The 23,368-nt window shown below is 52.7% G+C and overlaps 10 protein-coding genes across 10 annotated transcripts; 6 read left to right on the forward strand and 4 right to left on the reverse strand.

The window, feature by feature from the left end:
- Window positions 1-199: 199 nt before the first annotated feature.
- pigc (phosphatidylinositol N-acetylglucosaminyltransferase) lies at window positions 200-1,791 on the forward strand (the record flags this gene model as incomplete). Its single annotated transcript, XM_056614089.1, has 2 exons — window positions 200-560; window positions 629-1,791. 2 exons carry the CDS (start codon window positions 200-202, stop codon window positions 1,789-1,791), a joined length of 1,524 nt encoding a protein of 507 aa, XP_056479130.1.
- Window positions 1,792-2,728: 937 nt separating this feature from the next.
- On the forward strand, window positions 2,729-4,234 carry N7532_001596 (uncharacterized protein; the record flags this gene model as incomplete). The annotated part of the gene is made up of 4 exons (XM_056614090.1): window positions 2,729-2,805; window positions 2,867-3,159; window positions 3,216-3,822; window positions 3,877-4,234. The coding sequence occupies 4 exons, from the start codon at window positions 2,729-2,731 to the stop codon at window positions 4,232-4,234; spliced, it is 1,335 nt and encodes a 444-aa protein (XP_056479131.1).
- A 987-nt stretch (window positions 4,235-5,221) lies between these two features.
- Window positions 5,222-5,620, reverse strand: N7532_001597 (uncharacterized protein; the record flags this gene model as incomplete). The annotated part of the gene is made up of 1 exon (XM_056614091.1): window positions 5,222-5,620. The coding sequence occupies one exon, from the start codon at window positions 5,618-5,620 to the stop codon at window positions 5,222-5,224; it is 399 nt and encodes a 132-aa protein (XP_056479132.1).
- Window positions 5,621-6,804: 1,184 nt separating this feature from the next.
- On the reverse strand, window positions 6,805-7,659 carry N7532_001598 (uncharacterized protein; the record flags this gene model as incomplete). Its single annotated transcript, XM_056614092.1, has 1 exon — window positions 6,805-7,659. The coding sequence occupies one exon, from the start codon at window positions 7,657-7,659 to the stop codon at window positions 6,805-6,807; it is 855 nt and encodes a 284-aa protein (XP_056479133.1).
- A 614-nt stretch (window positions 7,660-8,273) lies between these two features.
- On the reverse strand, window positions 8,274-10,504 carry N7532_001599 (beta-N-acetylhexosaminidase; the record flags this gene model as incomplete). The annotated part of the gene is made up of 4 exons (XM_056614093.1): window positions 8,274-8,884; window positions 8,995-9,871; window positions 9,923-10,395; window positions 10,450-10,504. 4 exons carry the CDS (start codon window positions 10,502-10,504, stop codon window positions 8,274-8,276), a joined length of 2,016 nt encoding a protein of 671 aa, XP_056479134.1.
- A 602-nt stretch (window positions 10,505-11,106) lies between these two features.
- On the reverse strand, window positions 11,107-13,115 carry N7532_001600 (FAD-dependent oxidoreductase; the record flags this gene model as incomplete). Its single annotated transcript, XM_056614094.1, has 3 exons — window positions 11,107-12,195; window positions 12,254-12,650; window positions 12,700-13,115. 3 exons carry the CDS (start codon window positions 13,113-13,115, stop codon window positions 11,107-11,109), a joined length of 1,902 nt encoding a protein of 633 aa, XP_056479135.1.
- A 1,870-nt stretch (window positions 13,116-14,985) lies between these two features.
- On the forward strand, window positions 14,986-16,464 carry N7532_001601 (uncharacterized protein; the record flags this gene model as incomplete). Its single annotated transcript, XM_056614095.1, has 6 exons — window positions 14,986-15,109; window positions 15,188-15,213; window positions 15,268-15,304; window positions 15,357-15,430; window positions 15,484-15,863; window positions 15,918-16,464. 6 exons carry the CDS (start codon window positions 14,986-14,988, stop codon window positions 16,462-16,464), a joined length of 1,188 nt encoding a protein of 395 aa, XP_056479136.1.
- A 209-nt stretch (window positions 16,465-16,673) lies between these two features.
- On the forward strand, window positions 16,674-18,297 carry N7532_001602 (NAD-dependent succinate-semialdehyde dehydrogenase; the record flags this gene model as incomplete). The annotated part of the gene is made up of 3 exons (XM_056614096.1): window positions 16,674-16,703; window positions 16,842-16,929; window positions 16,994-18,297. The coding sequence occupies 3 exons, from the start codon at window positions 16,674-16,676 to the stop codon at window positions 18,295-18,297; spliced, it is 1,422 nt and encodes a 473-aa protein (XP_056479137.1).
- A 631-nt stretch (window positions 18,298-18,928) lies between these two features.
- Window positions 18,929-21,626, forward strand: fluG (uncharacterized protein; the record flags this gene model as incomplete). The annotated part of the gene is made up of 4 exons (XM_056614097.1): window positions 18,929-20,026; window positions 20,082-20,476; window positions 20,544-21,349; window positions 21,397-21,626. The coding sequence occupies 4 exons, from the start codon at window positions 18,929-18,931 to the stop codon at window positions 21,624-21,626; spliced, it is 2,529 nt and encodes an 842-aa protein (XP_056479138.1).
- Window positions 21,627-22,450: 824 nt separating this feature from the next.
- On the forward strand, window positions 22,451-23,135 carry N7532_001604 (uncharacterized protein; the record flags this gene model as incomplete). Its single annotated transcript, XM_056614098.1, has 3 exons — window positions 22,451-22,607; window positions 22,654-22,719; window positions 22,804-23,135. 3 exons carry the CDS (start codon window positions 22,451-22,453, stop codon window positions 23,133-23,135), a joined length of 555 nt encoding a protein of 184 aa, XP_056479139.1.
- Between the last annotated feature and the right edge of the window lie 233 nt (window positions 23,136-23,368).

Consider the following 23,368-nt stretch of genomic DNA (forward strand, 5'->3'; position numbering starts at 1 on the left):
TAAGTGCTGGTGATTGGCACTGCTCGTAGTTGTGTATAGATCTGTTCCTATCTCAGATAAGAAATCCCAGGAGGTTAGATCACATGACCCGATCCCGACACGTGGGATTGCGCGTTCTGCGCGAAACCACCACGACCACAGCCCAGTCCCACAAGCTCTCCTGGACACGCCATGCGTCGATGCTAGTCAGCTCACCTCGATGACTTCACTGCCAACATCACACTCGACAATCCCTCCGCCAATCCCCGTCGAAACACACCCCAACCGCAGCCCCAGTCCCGGTTCCCAAGCTCCTGAACAAGATCGCATCCCGGACCCCAATCGCCTGGCGCCGGAGGATGCATACTTTGCGCCCTCGCTGTCGCGAGCTCGCTCTGCGCCGGCAAATTACGATGATACCCTGGGTTCGCTGAATGGCGAGGCGACGCTGCGCCCGCCGCGGGGGGTCCTTGGCGCGGACCCTAATCGGAAGGATGTGCGGAAATTGGGAGCTGGCCCCGGTGTTGGGAGGAGGAGACGGAAGGGCGCTTGGAAGAAGTTGCTTTGGGTGAAGCAGTCTTGTATGTGATATGGCTCTTTGGTGAAAGCTCAATACTCTGGGGGGAACATGTTTGCTGACAGGTACTAGATCCGGATAACTATACCGATACCGAGACATTTCTGGACCATCTTCAACGGAATCCTCGAGTACGGCCATATGACTTTTGGCCGCTTGTTTCGGACTCGACGGTTATCGTGCAACACGTTTGCTCTGTCGTCATCTTTGTTTGCTGCTTTGTTGGTATTGTGCAGGATCGGGTCAGCCCTGTTTCGATTGTTTGCTGGGGAAGCGTTGGTACCGCCATGGGCTGGATTCTCTGGGACAACTGGATCTGGCGAGAACAGACGGAGCTGTCGAATGCCAATGGTGCCATCGGGGGTGATGATGGCTCTAGTTCCAGCTCTATGGTCAGTTCTGCCAACCCCCCCGGCAATGATACGCACGCCAATGGCACGAAGGTCAGCCCGATCCACGGACTTGGATTGACGATGGCTGCGAACAACTCCAAAGAGCAGCTTCCGCACCAAAGTCTTGACTCTAATGGCAGTCTGGATGGAGTGATCGACGCCACCACACGATCTGGTCTTCACCCTGCTCCACCAAATGCTACTGTTGGTAGTGTAGACGCTCAAGACATTGACCGATCCTCCCTCTTCTCCTCTCGCAACCGCCAACGTCTCTCGACGGTGAAGTCCGCCTTCTTAATTTACTTCTCCCTGCTGGGATTGAGTCCAATCCTCAAATCTCTTACCAAATCCACCGCCAGCGACTCTATCTGGGCAATGAGCTGCTGGCTCTTAATCATGAACATATTTTCCTTCGACTACGGAAGCGGCGAAGGCGCTGGCGCCACCAAGTTTCCCGCATCCCTCTCCACAAACGCAGCCGTCATGGCCTCCACCGTGCTTGCATCTCGCCTACCATCCACTACCCACGTATTCAGCCTGATGCTCTTCTCCATGGAAGTCTTCGGGCTCTTCCCCATTTTCCGCCGACAACTCCGCCAGAAATCATGGACTGGCCACGTTCTTCTCACCCTCGCCCTCGTGATCATCGCAGGTGGTGCCGTGGGCATGACTCTCAGCGGTGGCTGGGCATCCGCCATTATCGGAGCCTTCCTCGGTGGGCTTCTGACAGCACTTGCGATGGGCGGCTGCAGTTGGTGGCTCATTAGCTTGCAGAAGTACAAGAATGTTGTAATTGGGCCTTGGGATCCGGCGCGACCTATTATTCGGCGGCACTGGAACTAATTATTTCCTTTCACCGGTTCCCCATCGTGACATAGATCTGGCGTTTCTGGGCTCTTTTCTTATACCCCTAGATTATTGTATGGCTTGATATGGGAATACACACATTGCATTTACCTGATCTATTCTTATGCCTGGCTTTGCCTAAAGGCAGCCAGCCCTTGCATGCTAAGCATCCGTGACGGCCGAGACTCGGCCGATTCGATTTCCTGGACAGAAAGATTTCCTTAATTGTCTTGCTTTTCATTGGGGTTGATGTGCGGAAGCCTGGAATATTCAATGACGTCGGAGGAATGTGAGTTGGAGGAAATGGATCTGGTGCCGACGCGGCATGCGAGCTCCAACATTGGTCCACCTTTTAACTCCCGCCGTCCGGCATCAACTGCTCCAAAGTCTCGGGGATGCAGCATCCACGAGCAAAAATATAGACCTCTCTTAGGCCAAGAGGTCAAGAGGTCAAGAGGACCAGTGATCTATGAATGGTGAACCGTCTTTGGCGATATCCCGCTGACCGGCCTCGCCGACATTCCAGAACCCCCCATTGCCCTTTTGGGGTCCCCTTCCTCATACTCATGGACCGCTCCAATGAGCTCGAACCTCATACAGGGATGTACATGCCCCGCGGAAAACCTCTGCCAGCCAAACGGCGGCTCTCAACTGGACTGGTTGCTATCCGTTTGGCTAGACCAATGATTCAAGCTCGGACCTGAGGCATTCGGGCATGTTTGGAAAGAGCCCCTGCGCTTTACAACTCTTATACTCGACTTCCTCGGCTCTTCGCGCGTTGGCTGTTTTCCTCCCCTCGTGCTTCTTCTCCATTCACTCCCAGCAGCACCCGGCTGCCCTCCTATTCCCATTGCTGGCTTGGTCGCCTGATCTGTCTTATCTTCTTATACATCTCTCTTCTGATATTTACGTGATTCGCGAGATCCGGTCCATCATGCTCAAGTCTCTTGCTCTCGGCCTTTTGGCCGCTCAAAGCGCCGCTGCGCTGCGGTTCGCTATGTACATTGACCAGTGAGTATGCCGGACTTTCTCAGACCAGGGGATAATGGGATACGGAGCTAACAATGTCCAGATACCACACGACCGATCTTCCCAGCGGGAATCAGACACAAGGCATTGACCATGCCATCATGGCTTTCGCACCTTCCAAGATCTTCAACTCCGATTCGGCTCCCGATTTCAAGCCCTTCGAGTCTCCCGAGAATATGCGCAAGCGTTTCGGCCCTGACACCAAGCTCATGATTGCTATCGGTGGATGGGGTGATACTGAGGGCTTCTCTGCCGGTGCGAAGGACGACACCACTCGCAAGCGCTTCGCCAAGAATGTCGCTTCCATGCTGGAAGCCAACGACTTTGACGGTGTCGGTGAGATTTCTCTATATCCGTAAATCTGATTGAATCTTTCTCCTAACCTGTCACAGACATTGACTGGGAATATCCCGGAGGCAACGGCCAGGACTACAAACAGCACCCCAACAAGGACAAGGTCGACGAAATCGAGACTTACCCCAAGTTCCTCTCCGCCATCCGCGAGGCCATCGGAAACAACAAGACCCTTTCCATCGCTGTCCCTGGACGCAAGGTCGACATGATCGCCTTCAACAAGGAGCAGGGTCCCGACATCTTCAAGTCCGTCGACATGGTCAACGTCATGAGCTACGATATCATGAACCGCCGCGATAACGTCACTTTCCACGCCAGCAGCGTCGAGGACTCCCTCGATGTTATCAACGACTACCTCTCCTTCGGTGCTGACGCTGAGAAGCTCAACCTCGGATTCGCCTACTACGCCAAGTGGTTCACCACCGACCCCGACTCGGACTGTGAGGAGCACCCGCTCGGCTGCAAGGTTGTGAAGCTTGAGGAGGACGATGGAAGTGACAACGGCAAGTCTGGTGCTCTGACCTTCGAGAAGAGTGTTCTGTCTGCGCCTCCCAAGGACCTTAAGGTTTCCACCAACGGCAAGTGCGGTGCTAGCGAGGGTACTAAGTGCCCCGAGGGACAGTGCTGCAGTGCCTACGGTAACTGGTACGTGCCAACCAAACACCTCTTCTCTCATGAACCAACTAACACTCATTACAGTGGCTCCGGCAACGACTTCTGCATGGCCGGCTGCATGTCTGACTACGGAACCTGCAAGGGCATCTCCATCACCGACTCCTGGCGCCGCGCCGAGAAGAACGGTAAGACCGATGAGAAGGCCGGTGGTCAGTACTACTGGGACAAGGAGACCAATCTCTTCTGGACCTGGGATACCCCCGAGATCATCACCCGTAAGTTCAACGACATTGTCGATACCAAGAAGCTTGGTGGTGTTATGGCTTGGAGTCTGGGTGAGGATACCTACAAGTTTGCTCATCTTGATGCTATGCAGGATGGTGTCAAGCAGTCTACTCAGAAGAAGGCCGATGGCAAGAAGAAGGATAAGAGGCACTCCTAATATTAAAATTTATGAGTTTAATACGACGCATTCAAGAGGTTTGCTTGATGGTCTGGTATGAGTATTCTAAATTAATTTTATTATTATAATTAAGAGGAATTGGGCTCTTTTTCACGTAACGTAATGCGTAGGACTTCATATTACGACCATAATGCATTTCTCAGATCAATTATGACTTACTTCTTGTGGTGACTACGAGATTAGAATGTACGGACTACGGGTTTAAAATATACGGGCTCACCTTGAAGACCTCTGGATGTTAATGAACAAATGGGAGGCCGTCAGGCACTGCCTGGATGTCTTTTGTGCTGTCTCTGCGCTCTCATCATGTCTTAACCAGTATGGGCACCGCACGCTAGATGTTAGAGTCGGGAGGGCTGGGTGTGAAGAAATGATGAATCAATAACTATTGAGTTGGGGGAGTATTTACCTTCAGCGGGCATTCACAACTCCGGTCCTCCCACACATCGATCTTCTTCATCAAGCTGGCTTCGACTGTTCATTTTTACCACCATTCATTCGAGTCAGACTCTGTCTCGTCTTCCAGCGGTGAATCACTCACTGCGTTAATCATTTGCCCAAGGACTGACTCCACATCTGCCTCCTCGTCTGCCTCCTTCTTCCGCCCAGCTCTTTTTCGGCCATTCCCTCCTCCATAGTCACGAACTCGCTTGAACCTTCGGTCTCCTGCGGGTAGTCAATGAAGGTGCGGAAGGAAACAAGCTTGGGCAGAAGAGATGGCCGTACGCCTTCTAGAAGGTCGTAGAGTCCACGCGGCACATTTCTGATCTTTAATTCCCGAAGATTTGGGAGGAAGCGTATCATGTCGGCGCACTCAGGCTGAGAAGCCACATGGGAAAGGACTCTATTAATGGTCTTGGTGGCAGCGCGGCTCCAGTAGAGGCTGAGAGTCTGTACGTTAGGGACGAGGCAAAGAAGCAGGGTCATGTACTCATCGAGTTCCCACTCACTGCGCAGATGGGGGCTTCACTCCCAGTATTCTTTCTCAGAGGAGCTGAACCTCCGTACTTTCGACATCATGAGCCTGTCGCCATCGTGGCCTTTGCAAATCTCGTGCATGTGAGGTCCGTTGGCGATTGGGTCGCTGTCGTAGACTCGACCGATTTTCAGGTGACGGACGGATCGGGCGAGTTCGGGATGGCGAAGAAGAGTGAAGACTAGGCCCTTGTACGTCTTCGCACAGGAGCAGTGACTTTCGATGAATGCGTATAGGTGGGTGCCAAGGAAGTTGTACATTACCTTGGATGTGGAGGCGAAAGCGACGAATGAGGGTCTGTCGAGATGCTCTGTGACGAGGAGGATTAGACCTGGGGGGAACTCGTTGAACATCTTATTTCCGGATTGCTGATCGATGACTGGATGCATGATTGCTTAAGAGATTGTGGAAAGTGTGATGAGAAGTGAAACGAAATGGTGATGGATGGGAAAAGATGGAGGAGGGAGATGGTATACGGGCGTGTGGTGTGACTGGATGGGGGATCTCTTGCCCTACCTAGGTAGGCACCAACCTTTGGGGGAAAAATAATAGAAAAGAAAAGCAATCCGACAATACCAGGAATCGAACCGGAGGACTCAAGTCAGTCGTAAATGCTTTTTCCAATTTTTTGCGAACCTCAGCTTACGTTGATACCTTGGCGCCAGGGGCATCGAACTGCAAACAAGCTCCATATTGCATTGCGAGCTATCAATTTCAACTCACTGCTCCCGATTTAAATACCTTTCAATATTCTCAAAAACTTCATATTCTACAGTATACTTCTTGACTAATCATAGGCTCAACTTAGAGCAGAAAATTCCAAGTGAAAGATGCTCAAAATGCCTCTCTTTTGTCAAGTGCCACAAATGCACCTATATAAACTATTTAAAGGGTATACTATCGTTCCGCGACGGGACTATGGCTGAGTGGTAATGGACCATAAGTTGGGAACTGGTGGTGTGAGAGACCTTCGAGGATGGGTTGTCCCTATGTCGGTCCCTCACGTTAAGCTACTGGAACTCGGCTTGCCATATGTTCCGTCGGACTGGACGGCTCTTGCAGCACTTTTTTTCCTTTTTCCTCTTCCTTCCTTCCACCGTTATTCTCTTATGTCTTTTTTTTTTTTTTTTTTTTTTTTTTTTTTTACCTCATCCTCCAAGGTTACACTCTCCTCTTTGTAGGGTCCGCAACGTCGACCACTCATTGCCATCGAAATCGCACAGCCCAGAAAAAGCTGACATTCCAGCCCACAACATCGCTGATACGGGTATGCTTGGCATGAAGGCAGCCGGGCTAAATATTCACTGATAGATACATCATTAACACATGAAATAAAGTTGGCTTCTTTCCCTTTTTGGCAAGTCCCAAGCGGATTTCAAAAGTACACTATGTCTCTAGGAAAGCCCCGCCTAGACTTACTCTACAGTCGTTTTACAAAACAAAACCCAATCCTTTTCATCGAACAACAATATCATGATTGAATTAACTCCTGGGTATAAAGAAAAAATCAAATATAGAGAAACCACCCGAGACAACATGTCTATTACCAACCAAGCTGTACTAACAGTCAAGCCTACGCCCGCACCTGCCGCGTCCGCCACCACTTCTTCTCATCAAGCACCATTTCCCGCTGCCGATTCTTCCAAGCACGAAGCTGTCTCTCGGGACCATCAAGTCTAACCCTCTCACGTCCGCGATGGGGATACTTCTCAGAAACCCAGCTCTTAACAACGAGCTCCAGTCCCTCCAGTACAAAATAAGCGAGCGGGAATAGAACGAAGATTGCCAGGGCGACGCACTCGGGACCGTGCGCATCGAGGACATCGATTAGATCCGAGGGCTTGGAGTACGAGACGACCCGCTTGGAGCCGCAGGTGTTCTTGCGGGACTGGGCGAGTGCGTGTCGAGGGTGCGTTTCGGATGGGATGAGGCTGTCCATTTTGCCTAGGAAAGTGCCATAGAACTGGCCGAGTGAAGAGTCGGGTTCGGAGTCGTGCTTGGATGCCGTCGCTTTGGTCGGGTGCTTGCTAGTGCCTTTGCCTGCGAATATGCCGTACTGGTGGTTGAATGAAATGGGGTCGTCGTGTTGCTCTGGGAGCTTTGAGAGGCGGAGCTTGCCCATGAAAGAGCCGTAGTGTTTCACGGACGTGAGTTGGTCCTCTTGGGACTTAGACTTGGATTCTGCGGGCACTGCATCGAAGTCGGAGCCTTTGGCGGAAGAAGGCTGCTCATGTTCAAGTCGAAGATGTTCGACGTAGTCCTGGAAGGGCTCGGGAATGGGAAACTTCTGTTCTCCGGTTTTGGTCGTCTGTTGCGCGGAGGCTTTCTTTGAGCTAATGTGGATGGTGGGAGTATCACCGGTAAGAACCAGCTGGATGGGCAACCCGGTGCTAAGCGCCGCACACAACAGGACGAAGGCGACCTTCATGGTGGCAGGGGCGCCCCCTGAAAATAAGGGAGGGTGGGAGTTGCATGAAGGTGGGAGTTGAGGGGGAGCGAGAAGTACTAGAGGTGTACTAAGTTGGGTGTCGCCGCGAGCAGCAACAAGCCATCCGCCGAAGCATGTGGCCGTTACCCGATTCTGATTGGGCGAGGACCGCCTCACCTTAACAGTCAGCAATCGTGCAACTCAGTCAGACATAGGTATACTGTACATAGAAGTCCTTAAGATAAATTATACGTATAGCTAAAATTCTATTTGCTGAATATCTAATCTTCATCTACTGAGTTGATCGCATTCGTGTTGAGATCCAGCAATTTGGAGTGGCTGGACCCTGCGGAATGCAGGGACTCCGGATGGGGCAAGGAGCAGACTATACAAAGCCATGCAGACCCTGCAGCCACAACAGCCCAGGGAGATTTAGCCGACATGGAAAAATATGTCCATGGTGTCAGCCATTTACTTGATGATTCAGAGGGAAAATACAGCGATCTAATACTTGGCACGGTCGGCGCATCTAGAAAATCAATCCCATCGAAGCGCCCGGTGTGGTCGTCAACCAGCATCACAATCATAAATATACAGCCCCAGTTAAGAATACCTCACTCCGCCCTTCCCCTCAAAACAATATTCTTCATCAGCCCAGTAAAACCCTCACCAACGCGCGCCAAAGGCGCTTCAACGCCAATAGACGCCCAAGCAAACGAATCCCCATTGATTCCGATTTTCGCAAGGAACTCCATGCGGGAGGAACTGTCTCCTTTCCCAACAGTCAATTTGGTGGTATTACCCTGAGCGATCAAACTCACATCCGTCCATTTGTTCAGCGGGAGACTATAATTCAGCGAGAACGGACTGCCACCACTGATCAAAGTCATGTTAGAGATTGTGCCATTGCCGTGGGCGAAAATCGAGTCCGGACCTGAGAAAAGTGTCCCGGGAGATGTGGACGTCGGCTTCACCCGGAACGAAAGCGTATAGTCGCGTCCCTTGCTACCCAGTGGTGTCTCGAGATAGCACCCGTCGGCGAGATGGAGGGCTCGATCAGAAATCTTGCAGCCGTGGACCGTGCCATGATACCCATTTCCCGAATGGTCGGTGACAGTATTCGAGTTCGACTCGTCAAAGGTATAGTGCAAGATCGTATCTGATTTGCTGGGGATTCTCCGGTCGAGATTCTGCGCCGGCACTGCGTTGTGTAGCGCGTCGAAAACTGAGCGATATTGATCCTCGGTGATGTTGCCCCCCATTGTTTATCCGCGAGGGCGGGTAGAGCATCGCGCCAGGAGTAGTAGGCCTGCAGCACGGTGGTGGAATTCTGACCGTAATCGGTCCACAACGCGGCCAGCTGGCCCAGAACGTGGGGGTTTCCGCGAGATGGATTGTCGCCGACCTTCTCGGGGTCAAATGTAATGGGAGAATAGGGCCTTCCGTACGGGCCGTCGAAGATCTGGCTTAGTTGCAACTCTTGTGCATACACCGGTGACCAGCCGCTGACAAGATAGAGGTAGTCGTCGGAGTTGAGGACATTGTATCCATTCTGCACGTAGTCCCAGTATGGATGGTCTGCATCTGTAGTCCAATGATGGTATGACACTGTCGTGGAAATGTTCGCGCCTTGTTTGGGCGTGAATGTCCCCCAGATTCGGATCTGCTTGCTGCCGGATGTTTCCTCACGGATGAAAGTGTCCATTTCATTCACGAAGCGAGTATAGTCCTCGATCAGGCCGCTATCGTATTCATCGGCGCCAATATGCACGACCTTGCTGTGAAACCACGGCAGGAACGTCTTCCAGATCGTTTTCATGGTTGGAATTGTGTCCGGGTGGCTGATGTTGAGCATGCTGAGATCATCAAGGCCCAGTTCTGGCTTCCACTGTACGATAACAAGTGCATGGCCGGGAGCTTCGATTTCGGGTATAACGGTCACACCTCTCTTTGCGCATTGCGTCTGGACGAGGTCGAATTGCTCGCGGGTATAGGATTCATTGGCATGGCGATTCAACCCGGCTACAGCAGGATCGTCGGACCAGAGACGGAAAGCTGATGCCAGGTTGAACTGGAATTCACGAGAATATTTGCTCTCGACAACGAGGTTATCGCTGAGATGCACATGGAAGACGTTTTGCTTGAAGAAGGAGAGGTAGGAACACATCTCGACTAGAAATTCAGGGGGATAATAGAATCGGCCGGCGTCAATCTGCAAATGTTAGTTAATGGAGTACGATGTTCAGGATACAATGGGACCTACCATCGCACCGCGTTCCCCCCACCCAGGAGCATCCAGGCCCCAACCCTTTGCAAGGGCACCGTCGCCTGTCACGGCGGCTTGAATGACCGTCCGGGTCGCCCACCATGCACCGAGAGGGCTCGCTCCTTGAATGACAATTCCAGTACCATCAACCTCCAGAGAATACCCCTCGTAGTTATACGTCCCTGCAGCATCCTTGAAGCCGGTATTGTTCCCAAGGGTGATGAAGATCGTATTCGCCTGGCGCGTATCATCCATTCCAATCGGCAATTCCAGCATCAGAACCGACCTCAGGTCCTCCTGGAAAGTGTGTGCAAACTCCGACAGTGTCGGTGGTATCAAAGTCTGTCCATTGGTATTCACATCGTCCGCGTAGCGACTATCCACCACGATACCCGTGATGTCCGACAGCGCATACTCTCCGCCGGTCTCGGTGAATGGCGTCGTAGGAACCGTTAACAAGTCGGCGTGTGCTGGAAAGCGTCAGCCTTTCGAAACCAACGCGTGAGGTTCGATCAGAATCATACCACCAACCCAAGTCAACGCATTTGCGGCGCAGAAAAAGGTCCGACTGAGTCGCATGACGTCGCAAGCGTCTGGGTTGCTGAACTCCGTGCAGCTGATCCCGGGATATTTGTACCCGGGGATCAAGGAGTTGATCAAGTGTCACGTAAGATACAACAGAAGGAACATGATTGCATTCTCAGCGAAGATGCAGACGCGCATTCCGCGGAGAGTTGCCGTACAACGTGCGGAAAGGGAAGCCACGATCGGCGCCGTGCGCTGATCGGCGGCAGACCCACCGGCGGGGAATGATCCGCAGCGACCATCCAGACTCCAGAGGTAGAGCATCAAACCAAAGATACGGGAGCGATGGCGAGTGGGGGAGAAATAAAGTATAGTGTGATTATTTTGAGACATGCGAGTGTTGATATTGCATTCTGTATGCACAATTCAAGTTGCGACGGTAAGGCGCAGAACCTTGCATTGAGGTTGGGACGGCGATCGTCAATAAACAAGCCCACGCACATTCGATAACAATTTGGATCGGAAGTCGGAGATTATGCGCTGTAAACCCTTCATAGATTCGATGGCCGGATAAATAAAACTCCATGTTCCAAGTCATTATTCTAAAATACTCTGTACACTCTAGAAATTTCTATACACATTACCTAACACATGATCTAAACTCGACACAAGCGGCCATTCTGGTCAGGCAGACCATCCTCGCTCTTCACAACCCAGTTCTCACTACCAACACCAGTAGGGACATAGAAGAGACCAGTAGGATCGTAGCGCTGCTTCAGCTTGTACAGACGAGCATAGTTCGATCCGTAGAAAGCCTGCTGGAAGTTCGGCTCCAGAATATCCGACTCCGACATGTAGGCACCAGCATCCGGGCAAGTAGCACGCCACTTGTCAAGAACATTGTTAGTGAAGTCTTCCATCTTGGACTTGATCTCGGAGTTGGTGGCATTGGCATCCCACGACGTCGAGGTAATGGCGTGCAGCAGAGTGTTGCGGAAAGCAGGGTTGGCAGAGTTGGGCGTGTACCCGTCCGGCAGCTCAGCTTTCACGTTGAAGGCGAGGAGAGAGTATCCATTGGCGACGGTCTCGTGGAGAGCGTTGAAGGTGGCGTTGAATGATGAGGCTGTCTCCCAGTTTTCGCGAGGGAAGAGCCGGGAGCCGGTCATCATGACTGATGAAGCGACCGTCTCGAGGGGAAACCCTGCGTTCCACGCGTCGTAGAAATTGTCGTAGTAGGTGGAGTTGGGGGTGAAGGAGATGCCTAGGGCCTTGAGGTCGTTGTACCACGGCTTGATGAGGGCGTTGTACTGGGCGAGAGTGTGGTTGACGGCAAAGAAGGGGTTCATCATGAAGGTGAAGGAGTCGGTGCCGGTGGACAGGACCCAGAAGTAGGCGTAGGTGCCCGCGTTGGCGTGGGCGGGGAAACGCTTCATGTACGAGCGCACTCCGGCCCAGAAGGTATCGGCGGAGACGTTGGTGCCGGTGGAGAAGGTGAAGGTCGAGACGGTCACGCCGACCTTAGGCTGGACACGGCTGATCACAGAGGTGACGACGCCGAAGGTACCACCACCGCCACCGCGGATGGCCCAGAAGAGATCGGGGTTGCTCTCTTCGGTCACGGTCATGAAGCGGCCGTTGGCAAGGACAACCTCCAGAGCGAGGACATGGTCAGCAGCCAGGCCATAGATGGAAGACATGGGGCTATGACCGCCTCCGAGGACGTAGCCGCCAGCAACTCCAACAGTCTGGTGATAGATTGTCAGTCAGAAACATTTAAGTGATGTTGATATTGGGGAATCTCACCTTGCCCTCTCCACCGATGGCGGTAAAGCCCAGCTCGTTGGCCTTTTCATAGATCTCGTAGGCTTGGACACCGGCACCCAGCTTGACAGCGGGGCCTTGGTAGCTGGGGCTGCGGTAGTTCTCGATGTAGTCAATCTCCTTGAGATTGTGAGTCCAGATGCCGAGAGCACCGGCTCCGGTCGACTTTCCATTGAAATCATGTCCGGTGTTCTTGACTACCAGACGCAGACCAGCGTTGCGAGCAAAGTTCACCGCCAGCTGAATTTGGGCCACGTTGCTCACATTGACCGCATAGCTGCTGTATCCACCTACCGTGCAGGAGGCAGAGGCATTTGTCGTGGGAAGGCAAGTTCGGCCCTCAAACAGGGGCCACATCACCGAGGCAGGATCCGCGGCGCTGGCGAGTCAGCACTTCTTATGCTATGCACTTCCGAGAGGCAACTTACTGGATGTTGGAGTTGGTCCATTCTGAGGTCAGAGTCTCGCATTCATTGGCATCATACTCGGGCCACGAAGAATAGCAAGATGCCGCCAGGGGCACCGTCTTGATCAGAGCACCTCCCAGCAGCTCATCGAACAACCGCCACACCCACTCTGACGGCCACAGCCAATCCCCTGGGAAGACCTTGCAGCCTCCAAAAGACCGGGTGTGCAGGTCGCTGTCATTCTTGGCAAAGTCGAACCAAGCAGACTGATTCTCGCTGAGTTGCGACAGCGAAGCCTCGGTCAATTGCAGGGTCTCACTCTCGAAGAAGGCCGCGCCAGATGTCGAGCCTGTGGACACACGCTGCACAGTGGCAAGAGCATCGCCGGTGGCAGCCAGGGCGACCAGACCACCCGCAATCAATGAACGGGGCGCCATTGTGGAGGGGAGAAAGAGAGGAGTGTTGAAGGGAACAAACACTACACCTCTGGATCGGCAAGAGGATTACCCAGAGCAATTCTAAGAGCAAACGGCCTTTTTAAGAGAGCGGAGCTGATCGGTAGACAAGCTCTCAGGCCACGAGGTTGACAAGACGAAAATCTCCCCACCACAACGACCAAGTCTACTTGTGCATTCTTTGCAAATGCTGGCCACCGAGATGTGCTCCGCCCCACTGACTACACCAAGCGTTGGAAAAGCATCGCGGAATCTTTGCAGCGAGCCCTGATTCGACTCCACTTTTCCGCTAGGGCGACGAGTCCGGACAGACTGGGTGGGTGCGCCGATTAAATCTCCGAGACATGCATCGCTCCGGCAGTGGGCAACGGTGAATGATATTGCATTATGCTGGCACTATTCGCATTGCAGCTAGTTCCACGCCACACTTTACCCGCGACGACAGTCCTACTGTATTGGGGCTAGAGGGGTGGCTCTGGCTGAACTAGTCCAGGGCCGGACTTGTTACCAGAGCGGACTTGGAGTCTGTTTATGGCCCTGTTCATCTCCCGATCGGCCCCCACACCGGCGATTCTCCGGCGTGTCCTTCGCTTATGCCGACATGGAAGACGGATCGAGGGATTCCCTCGTGGTTTCAATAGTGCATGCGCCACAAGAGACAATAGGATTAAGAGTCTACGTGGCCATTTTTGATCCATTTTCTGCACGTCCGACCAGCCTCTAGAAATGGATATTTGCCGGGTGAAAGGACCCGAGGCATTGATATAATAAGGACAACCTTGCCATCAGCTTCGATCTACTCGAGATTTACCGATCCACCCGGGTTCGCAGTGGACACCAGACGCTCGGACATGACTACAATTAATTCAACTGCTCGGCCGAGGTTGTTGTTCGCCTACCCTAGGGCATCGTACGATGGGGAAATTAGAGTCGAGGCCCTGGCCGGCTGTGGCAGACCGTACAAGCAAACATTAAAGTTGGGGCGTCCACCTTCCACAGAGATTTCCCACCGCGACTCCGCCACAACCTGACGACAGGAACAGACTTTCCTGATATGATAAACTCTGATCTATCGATCCTGAAGGATCTGTTTCACCCGCCTCTCGTGATAATGATGCCGTTATTTATTGGACGGGAAAATCTCGCCTTGCCCACGGTTCGTGGGCGGATGGATGGTGTGACTGGATCTGGGGAGGCCCCACCTCGGTTCCGTGGGCTTGCGAGTCCCGAGAAGATGTCTCAAACACTCACCTGGCAGACACTCCCGTCAACGATGCGAAGAAAATTTCCCAAGTGTGCTTGGCAGCAGATATGCGGATCTCCCGATCTAATCTTACATCCATCGAGAATTTAACCGGCCTGCAGAAAATCAGATTGCGAAAGTAGACACATCACACCTTTATTTTGCTTTCTCTAGCGAAGATGGCTGCAGGAACATGCATAGCCGAGTCTCCAACATTTAATATCGGATTATATATCGAAGACGGGCCAGCACTCATAGTAACTCCTGCATTTCCCTCTTGGTGGAGCTTCATCCTCTACGCCATCGACAATTGGCCGCCGGAAGATCTAGGACTCTATGAGTTGCTCTTTCGGGGCGTCCGGACTCGAGCCCCATTCCGTCAATCAGGTTCCTGGGCCTGCGTCTCGGATCCTCGGCGAAGTGTATGGAAGGGGTATTCAGCCCTGGCTGGACCTCGTTTCGTTCGTTGCACATAGCATACCTTAATTCGCCTTGTGGGTGGCGGTTGGCTATGTGCAGCGCTTTTTAATAGGAGGCTCGGGGCGTTGTGAAACATTTCCTACGAGGTCTGCTTTCATTTTCCTCCCACACTCTGTGAGACCATGCAGGATGGTTGACGACCATCACCAAAAGACGGCGCTGGGAATTGTGGTCGCTTTCCCGGTCCTCGGCGGGCTCGCGGTAGTTCTCAGGCTTTGGAGTCGGGGCTTGTCGCGATCTGCACTTACCAGTGGTATGTTAGTCTTGATCTGCCCCCATTGATCTGCATCTAGGTTCGGCTAGGGTCTTGGTGTACTGATGAAGCTACTAGATGATTATTTAATTGTTGTCGGTTACGTATGTTGATGGCTCATGTGTTTGTATTTGCTGCTCACTGACTTGAGTGAACAGATTCTGGCCGTGTCGCAATCTGTTACATCGTGGTATTGTAAGTTTTCCGGAGCTGGGTGTTGAGAACGCCGTTGCTAATGACCTTGAAGACATCAAGACGAATTATGTCGGCATTCACTCATGGGATATTCCTAAAGATTATGATGTTAAAACGGGCTTAATAGTGAGTACTTTTGGTACTTACACTTGGAATATCTTCACTAACATAGATGGCAGTGGAACTTCGTGAACCAATTGCTCTATAACCCAACATTGACGATCATCAAATTGTCCATCCTCACTTTCCTTCGCCGACTGGAATCTCGGTCACGCCTCGTCAACACTCTTATATGGGCCTCGATTGGAATTGTGGTTGGTCTGTTCCTGGCGGTGCTATTCGTCGACATCTTCCAGTGCCAACCCGTCCAATATGTCTACGACTTATCGATCGAAGACGGAAAATGCATCGACCAAGGCGGCTTCTACGTTTCGACAGCAGCATTGAACCTGTTCACCGATATCATCGTCCTATCCATTCCCATAATCATCACATGGAACCTTCAAATGCCCCTGCGACGAAAGCTCGCTGTCTGCGTCATCCTGTGTCTCGGTGGAGTGTACGTCATCGATGGTCAACGCTTCACATCCAGAACAAAGCTAACATCATCCAGAGCCACCGCAATCGGCGTCTGGCGCATCGTGATCCTCGCCGAGGGCTTCCTCTCTCACAAAATTGTCACAGATGCAACCTATTCAATCGGATTCTGCAGCTCCGCCATCGAAGTCAACGTCGCCGTCGTCACAGCCTGCGCCCCATCCATGAAGGCCATCGCAACCAAGTACCTCCCCCGGCTCCTCGGCACCTCCCGCGGCGCGACATCCGGCTACGGGCCTGGAATGAGCGGATCACGCGGATTTCCCGGCTCGAAGATCTTCACCCGGAATAAGTCGCAGCTACACTCGAATGCGGATGATGGGTACGAGATGGCGGATCCGACGCACCGCGTCGATATCGGCGTTGATGGCGATCGCTTCGACATGCGGAAATATAAGCGCGGGGGAGATAGTCCCAGTATCTCGAGTGGGAGCGAGGACGGGGTGGCTGGGATTGTGAAGACGACGGATGTGTCGGTGAAGTATACCATCGGCCAGGCGATTCCCATGCCGGATAATGGCCGGTCGCATGGGAAGCATTCCAGTGTGGATAGTCTGGTCTAATAGGACACTAGGCCCGAGATAAAAGTTATTGTACAGTATGATACGGACATAGTGACAATCGAATCTACTATTAATCATCAGGATCTCCAAGTTGGGGTAGTCCATCCCGAGGGACGGAAGAAGAGGGGAAGTACGCGACCCCGCCAGCTATCAAACTCTCACCTTTCCTCCTCCACATCGCAGCTTTTGCGCATATCGAACACCTCACAATGGCACAGCAATATGAGCTTCCGTTTAAGGTGTGTTTTCCATCTCGTCGCATTCTGTAGCGTCGTGCTGCCCGCGCCCATTGAACCCTGAGCGGGCTGTGGAGTTCTCGGCGAGATGTCCGAGGCATTCGGCAGCGTTCCTGACAGCCGACACTAACGCTGCCACAGCTATCCGACCCATCTCTCCTGCATTTCGACTCCTTCGTGGGGAACAAATGGGTAGAGGCCAAGAACAAGCAGCGATTTGAAGTCCTCGGTACGCATCAATTCTCAGTGTCCTCAACCGGTCGGTCAGCGTATACATGATTAACACTCTTCAGACCCCGGGACCGACAAAGCATGGGCCAGCTGCCCCGTCAATACAGCCGACGACGTCGATGCCGCGGTGCAGAATGCCCACGCGGCCTTCGAGGACTTCCGCAAAGTAAGCCCGCGCAAGCGGGCGCAGTGGCTGCTGAAATGGTGGGAGCTTACCACCGCAGCGCGGGACGACCTTGCTCAAATCGTCACCCACGAGACGGGTAAGCCGCTGGCGGAGTCCTATGGAGAATTGGACTACTCCTTGGGTTTCCTCTGGTGGTTTGCCGGCGAAGCAGAGCGTATCCAGGGCACCGTGTCTGTTCCTGCGGCGCCAAACCGCCGTTTATTTACGATTAAGCAGCCCATCGGCGTGGCTGCGGCGCTGGTGCCCTGGAATTTCCCCGTCGCGATGGTGCTGCGCAAGGTTGGCGCCGCGATGGCGGCAGGGTGTACGATGGTTGTCAAACCGAGCCCGGAGACACCCATTTCCTCGTTGGTGCTGGCTGAACTGGCGCAGCGAGCGGGCATCCCGGCTGGTGTGTTGAATGTCTTGACGACTGACCTAGAGAACACTCCACCATTGAGCGAGGCGCTGTGCAAGCACCCACTCGTCAAGAAGGTGACCTTCACCGGCTCGACTCGCGTCGGCAAACTGGTCGCTACACACTGCGCACAAGGTCTGAAGAAGCTGACCCTCGAGCTGGGTGGTAATTGTCCGTTCATTGTCTTCGACGATGCAAACCTCGACCAGGCTCTGGACCAGCTCATGGCACTGAAATGGCGCCACGCTGGCCAAGCGTGCATTACCGCCAATCGAATCTACGTGCAGGCCGGTATTTACGATCGCTTCGCTGCCCTTCTGAAGGAACGCACCAGTGCATTGGTGGTGGGCCACGGTTCAGCCAAGGATACCACGATGGGACCCTTGACGACGCCCCGCAGCATCGATAAGGCGGTTGCGCAGGTCGAGGATGCGCGGAACCGCGGAGCGCAGGTGATCCTCGGCGGGAAGCCGTTGACTTCGCAGAAGGGTTACTTCTTCGAGCCGACGATCCTGTCGGGTATGACCGAAGAGATGCAGATCTCGCACGAGGAGTCGTTCGCGCCCATCGCGGCGCTGTACCGGTTCGACACTGAGGAAGAGGCGGTGCGAGTCGCTAATGCGACCAGCATGGGTTTGGCCAGCTACGCGTTTACTAAGAACGTCGATCGCGTTTGGCGGCTGTTTGAGAATCTGGAGGCTGGAATGATTGGAATGAATACAGGTGGGTGCAAGTTGTTTCTTGATGATAAAAATTCGCAAACAGAGCTGACAAGTTATTAGGAAACCAATCGGCCGCGGAGTCGCCATTTGGAGGCATGAAGGAGTCTGGCTATGGCAAGGAGAGCGGCAAGGAGGTTGCTGTCAACGAGTATCTGGTGACCAAAACGGGAACCTTGACGATCGAGGGCCAGTACTGAGTAAAGCAAGCGTCGGCTTGGGTGTAGATGTGGAGAGGGTTGATTTGGGCGAGTCTCCAGATGCAATGATTTGAAATTCTGTCCGTCGAAAAGCTTGTGGCGGCGCGGTCCGACTGGCCTAGAAGCTGCGAACACATGGAGATCGTCGTAAGAAATGCGCGACGACCGGAAAGCTGCCGAACGAGTCGTGGTTTTATGCTTGTTCTTGAAGAATGTAGCGATGGACCGTCGTGGAGATACCCGAGTCGAGTATAGCCAGATTGAAGCCCAGCCAATGTCATTCGTCATTGTACTGAATTCCATGCAAGAGTAGCGTGCGCGAGGTATATGCGAGTCAGCTCGTATTTTCACTTAGTGCAAATATCCCGAGCTTTTGAGGGTAGAATTTGCAATGTGCAGCCTCGCGAGTTGAGCCGTCCGATTCTTATCATCATCTGAGTTATCGCGACTCGCTTTTCCTCCGCCCGCCGCAACTCGATATCCTACCGACAACCATGGACCTCACGTCTCTGCGCCAGCTGATCCAGACGCATCCCCTAATCGATAATCACGCCCACAATCTTCTCGAGCAAAATGCAGCAGCCTCAGAAGACGACTATCCTCTAAAGTCCATCGTCTCCGAGGCCCACGGTCGCGCCCTGGACAATGCGCTCACCACTCTGCCTCTAATCCGCGCAACAAACCAGCTTTCCGAGCTCTACGGCACCCTCTGCTCCAACTGGACCGATGTCGAGAAAGCCCATGCTCACTGGGTGCAAAGCGACTACCAGGGCCTGGTCCGACGATCGCTGGAAGGCACCCACACCCTTCTCCTCGATGACCTACTGACGGACGATGATGTCGAGCCGTACAGCTGGCACGACCAGTTCACCGGAGCCGCGACGAAGCGCATCGTGCGCATCGAGGCCGTGGCTGCTTCCCTACTCGTCGAGCTGATGGACTACGAGCGCAAGCCCGACGAGACGGTGTGGGGTCTATTCCGAGCCCGCTTTCTCGCCGCACTCGATAGTGCTATGGATGACCCGGCTGTCGTCGGATTCAAGTCCGTGGTTTGCTACCGGACGGGCTTGGATGTCGATCCCTACTCTGCCGATGAGGAGGCGTTGACAGCCTCGCTCCATCGGACCCTGGACTCGGGTACGAAGAGATCGGGCTACCGTGTTGAGGATAAGGCTTTGAATGACTGGCTTGTGCAGCAGACGCTTAAGGCCATTACGTTTAAGAAACGGGCTGGTATCGTGAAGCCGCTTCAGTTTCATACTGGACTCGGTGATAACGATATCAATCTGGTCAGGGCCAATCCCGCTTATTTGCAGCCGTTGATTGACCAGTACCAGGATGCGGATATAATTCTGCTACATTCTGCGTACCCTTATACCCGCGAGGCTGGGTATTTGGCGAGTGTTTATCCCAATGTTTATCTTGACCTTGGCGAAGTGTTCCCCATGGTAAGCCGTGATGGTCAGGAGAAGCTTCTTCGGGAAAGTCTCGAGATCGCTCCCTTGGATCGTCTGTTGTGGAGTACGGATGGCCATTTCCACCCTGAGACCTTTTGGCTGGCCAATTGTCAGTTCCGCCAGGCACTTGAGAAGGTACGATCTCTCTCTTTCTTTTGTTTCATGTTACTGGTATACTGATGCCACGCAGGTCCTCGTTGAGTATGTCCAGTGCGGCGATATGAATGTGGAGCAGGCAAAGACTGCTGCCATTGGAATCCTTTTTGAAAACTCGAACAAGATCTATAACTTAAACGCATCAGTGAATGAGACAAAGTTTGGTTTCTACGACCCTCCATCGGTAATGCGTATCACACAGACCCAGAAAGCGACGACAGACCCTCTTGATGCCTTATTGCAAAAATACCCCGACCTCAAGTACATTTGGATGCAGTGGATTGACTATACCGCAACTACAAGAGTGCGAATATTCCCCATTGCAGAGTTCAAGCGCATCGCCCCGAAGGCAAAGACGGATAGGTATCTCCTTGGCGGTATGCTGGATGTTGCAGGACGACACCGTTCTGCCCGAGGGTTCAACGACCGGTCAGTTCTATCTAGAGCCTGACCTGACTAGCCTCTATCATAATGTGAGCCTGTCATCTTCTGCCAGTGCGACGATCATGACTTTCTGGCGATCAGAACGCAACGAAGTAATGGATGGGTGTCCAAGAACGACGCTCGAAAACATAGTGCAGAAACTCAGAGCGGAGCATCGGGTCGAAGTCCTCTGCGGATTCGAGATCGAAGTGGTTTTCTTGAGACCACAAACAGACGAAACAGGAATGACCACCAACTATGCGCCCGCGACCAGAAACCATTCCTGGTCCCAAATGACCTCCGATACCCGAATCATGGTTCCCATCCTAGAAGAAATCAACGAGATGCTGGCATCCATGGGAATAAACCTGCAACAATTCCACGCCGAATCCGCACCAGGCCAATTCGAATTTATCCTCCCACCAGCAACACCCCTCGCAGCGGTAGACGCACTCTACGCCGCGCGACAAGTCGTTACAAACATTGCAGAAAAGCATAGCTTGAGAGCAACGTTCCACCCCCGACCCATTGCCAGCGGCGCAGGAAGCGCAGCACACACACATATCTCAATCAACAAGCCCGAGCGCGAAGATGCCTTCTTGGCTGGTATTCTCAACCACTATCCCGCCATTGCGGCATTCACCCTTTCCCAGGATGCAAGCTACGAGCGCGTGCGCTCAGGAATCTGGGCTGGCTCGGAATGGGTTGCGTGGGGCTTCCAGAATCGCGAGGCACCTGTGCGGAAGATTGGGGCTGGGTACTGGGAGTTCAAGTCTGTTGATGGGGTGGCGAATACGTATCTTGCCGTGGCTGCCCTGCTGGCTGGCGGGTATATCGGGTTGAATACTGGTGCAAAATTGACTGTGGAGGAGTGTACAGGTATGATGAGTTTCTTTTTGCGGACGAACTGGACTGACTAGTGGCAGTGGATGCATCGAGTCTTAGTGCTTCTGAGCGTGCGGAACTAGGTATTAGGACGCCTCTGCCTAAGACGCTTACCGAAAGCCTTGAGGCCCTTGAGGAAGATGTGGTCTTGTGGGACCTTATGGGTCCTAAGCTTGTGAGGAATTATATTGCCGTTAAGCGTGCTGAGTCTGAATGTCTCCGGGCTGTGCCTGAGGCGAAACGCCGGCTTTGGCTGCTTGAGAGATATTGAATATACTATAATCAAATAACACGTCGCTGGGCGATTCGAGCCGGCCGACAGGATGAGATATTTCTTCTAAACGAGCAGATAATCCAGTAAAATGAACCGGCTGTGGCACAACATCTTGGCACGGCACTTGCCTGCTTGCTTCATCCGGGAGTTATGCTAGCCCCTGACACTCAATTTCCACCGTGTTCCTGCTGGTCGAATTTCGCAATTTTGATTGAATTCTTGCGGACCTATGACCTTATCAAAATGCAAGACGGGGCGTTTAGTAGTAATATTTAGGTTGTGGGTATCGAATCACCGGCAAGCCTAATTCTAACCAATCGCTTCAACTATCCTTAATTTCCAAAGTGACAGCCTGAGGCACGGCGTCACAAACTCCAATCTGATTGGACTAACTTGTTGTCCAGTTAAGCATGTACCATTGTGCCTCATGACCTAGTTCGCGAACACAAAAAAGGTTCAGCCATACCACTCCCGCAACGGAATAATACTCTCCAGTAACATAGCAGAACCCGAAATACACCCACTACACCTTAGATTCGGCTTTGAGTGGACATCACTGCCCAACACATCCAAAACTAGCCCGTATCCGGTATAGTGAAACGTGAGCAATCGCATACAGAGTGTTCATTGACTAGAGTCGATCCTGGTCACAGCCCTGGTAATTTCAAGGTTGTTCTGGCCGCGTCATTTCGAAGCGGGGTGCACCCTCTATCAGCTCCGTCTGTCAGCAGGGCATTCGAGGGCTCCCGAGTATAAAAGCTGAAGGTTTGTCGACGTGCAATGGAGGAGAGTGCAAGGCTAAAACTCTATGTCTCGCCATCATGAAGCTAGCTATTTTCGCCATGGTTCTGACGTGGATTTCCTCCGCTGTGGCGGCGCCGGCGGGGGGTGAGATTGGGAAGCGGAATCCGTCGGGCGAGTTTAAGCTTGTTGCGTACGGTGTTGCTTCGTCGTATATCGATGTTTTCTTCTCAGATGGTTCGTTTCTTCAGTTCATGAGGATTTCCTAGCTAACGGTTCGCAGGACTTGCCTACGCCGGTGATTCCTCACTGTGGAAACAAGAGGGGAACGTTGTTACCGATGTTACGTGTAAGGCCCTACCCCTACCAGTATATCAAATAACCTGCCTGCAGTACTGTGGCAAGGTCATCCGACACTAATGGACGGTAATAGTCACCATGAAGAATACCGAGCTAGTCACAACCGCCACCACACCCGGCGTTACACTGGACGCCAGCACGCTTTTCTACATCCGTCCTACCAGCAACGAAGTTCTGCCGGTGGGCTTCACTGAGAATGGCACCAAGACGCCTTCTGATGCTGTGACCGACAGCTTCATCTTCTATGGGACTTATCTTATGTGGGAACAGACTGGTGGTGCCCTGTCTGACTCGTTCCGTCTTAAGCCCACGAATATCTCGGGTGTCTACCAGCTCTATTACGATTATTCCAACACTTATCCGTCGGGATACCTGCTTCCGGTTGTCAAGTCGAAGGATGTTTGATTTTTATTTCTTCTTTATCTTGATCCGATTATGTGCTGCGGTGAACCGCTGGGGGACCGTCGGGTCAACGATGGATATGGTGTTACCGGCATATGCAGGAGTAGGTGTCTTGAAAAATGAAATACCCTTACGATTCTTGTACCTTGAATTTTATTTCTATACGAAGTAGTCCTCTTGAAGTGTTTATGAGAAAGATACTTCAGCTTTATCGTTCGTCTCGAACTTTTCATCGC

Source organism: Penicillium argentinense (genome assembly GCF_028826775.1).
Source record: "Penicillium argentinense strain IBT 30761 chromosome Unknown utg000002l_segment0_segment0, whole genome shotgun sequence".
NCBI lineage: Eukaryota > Fungi > Ascomycota > Eurotiomycetes > Eurotiales > Aspergillaceae > Penicillium > Penicillium argentinense.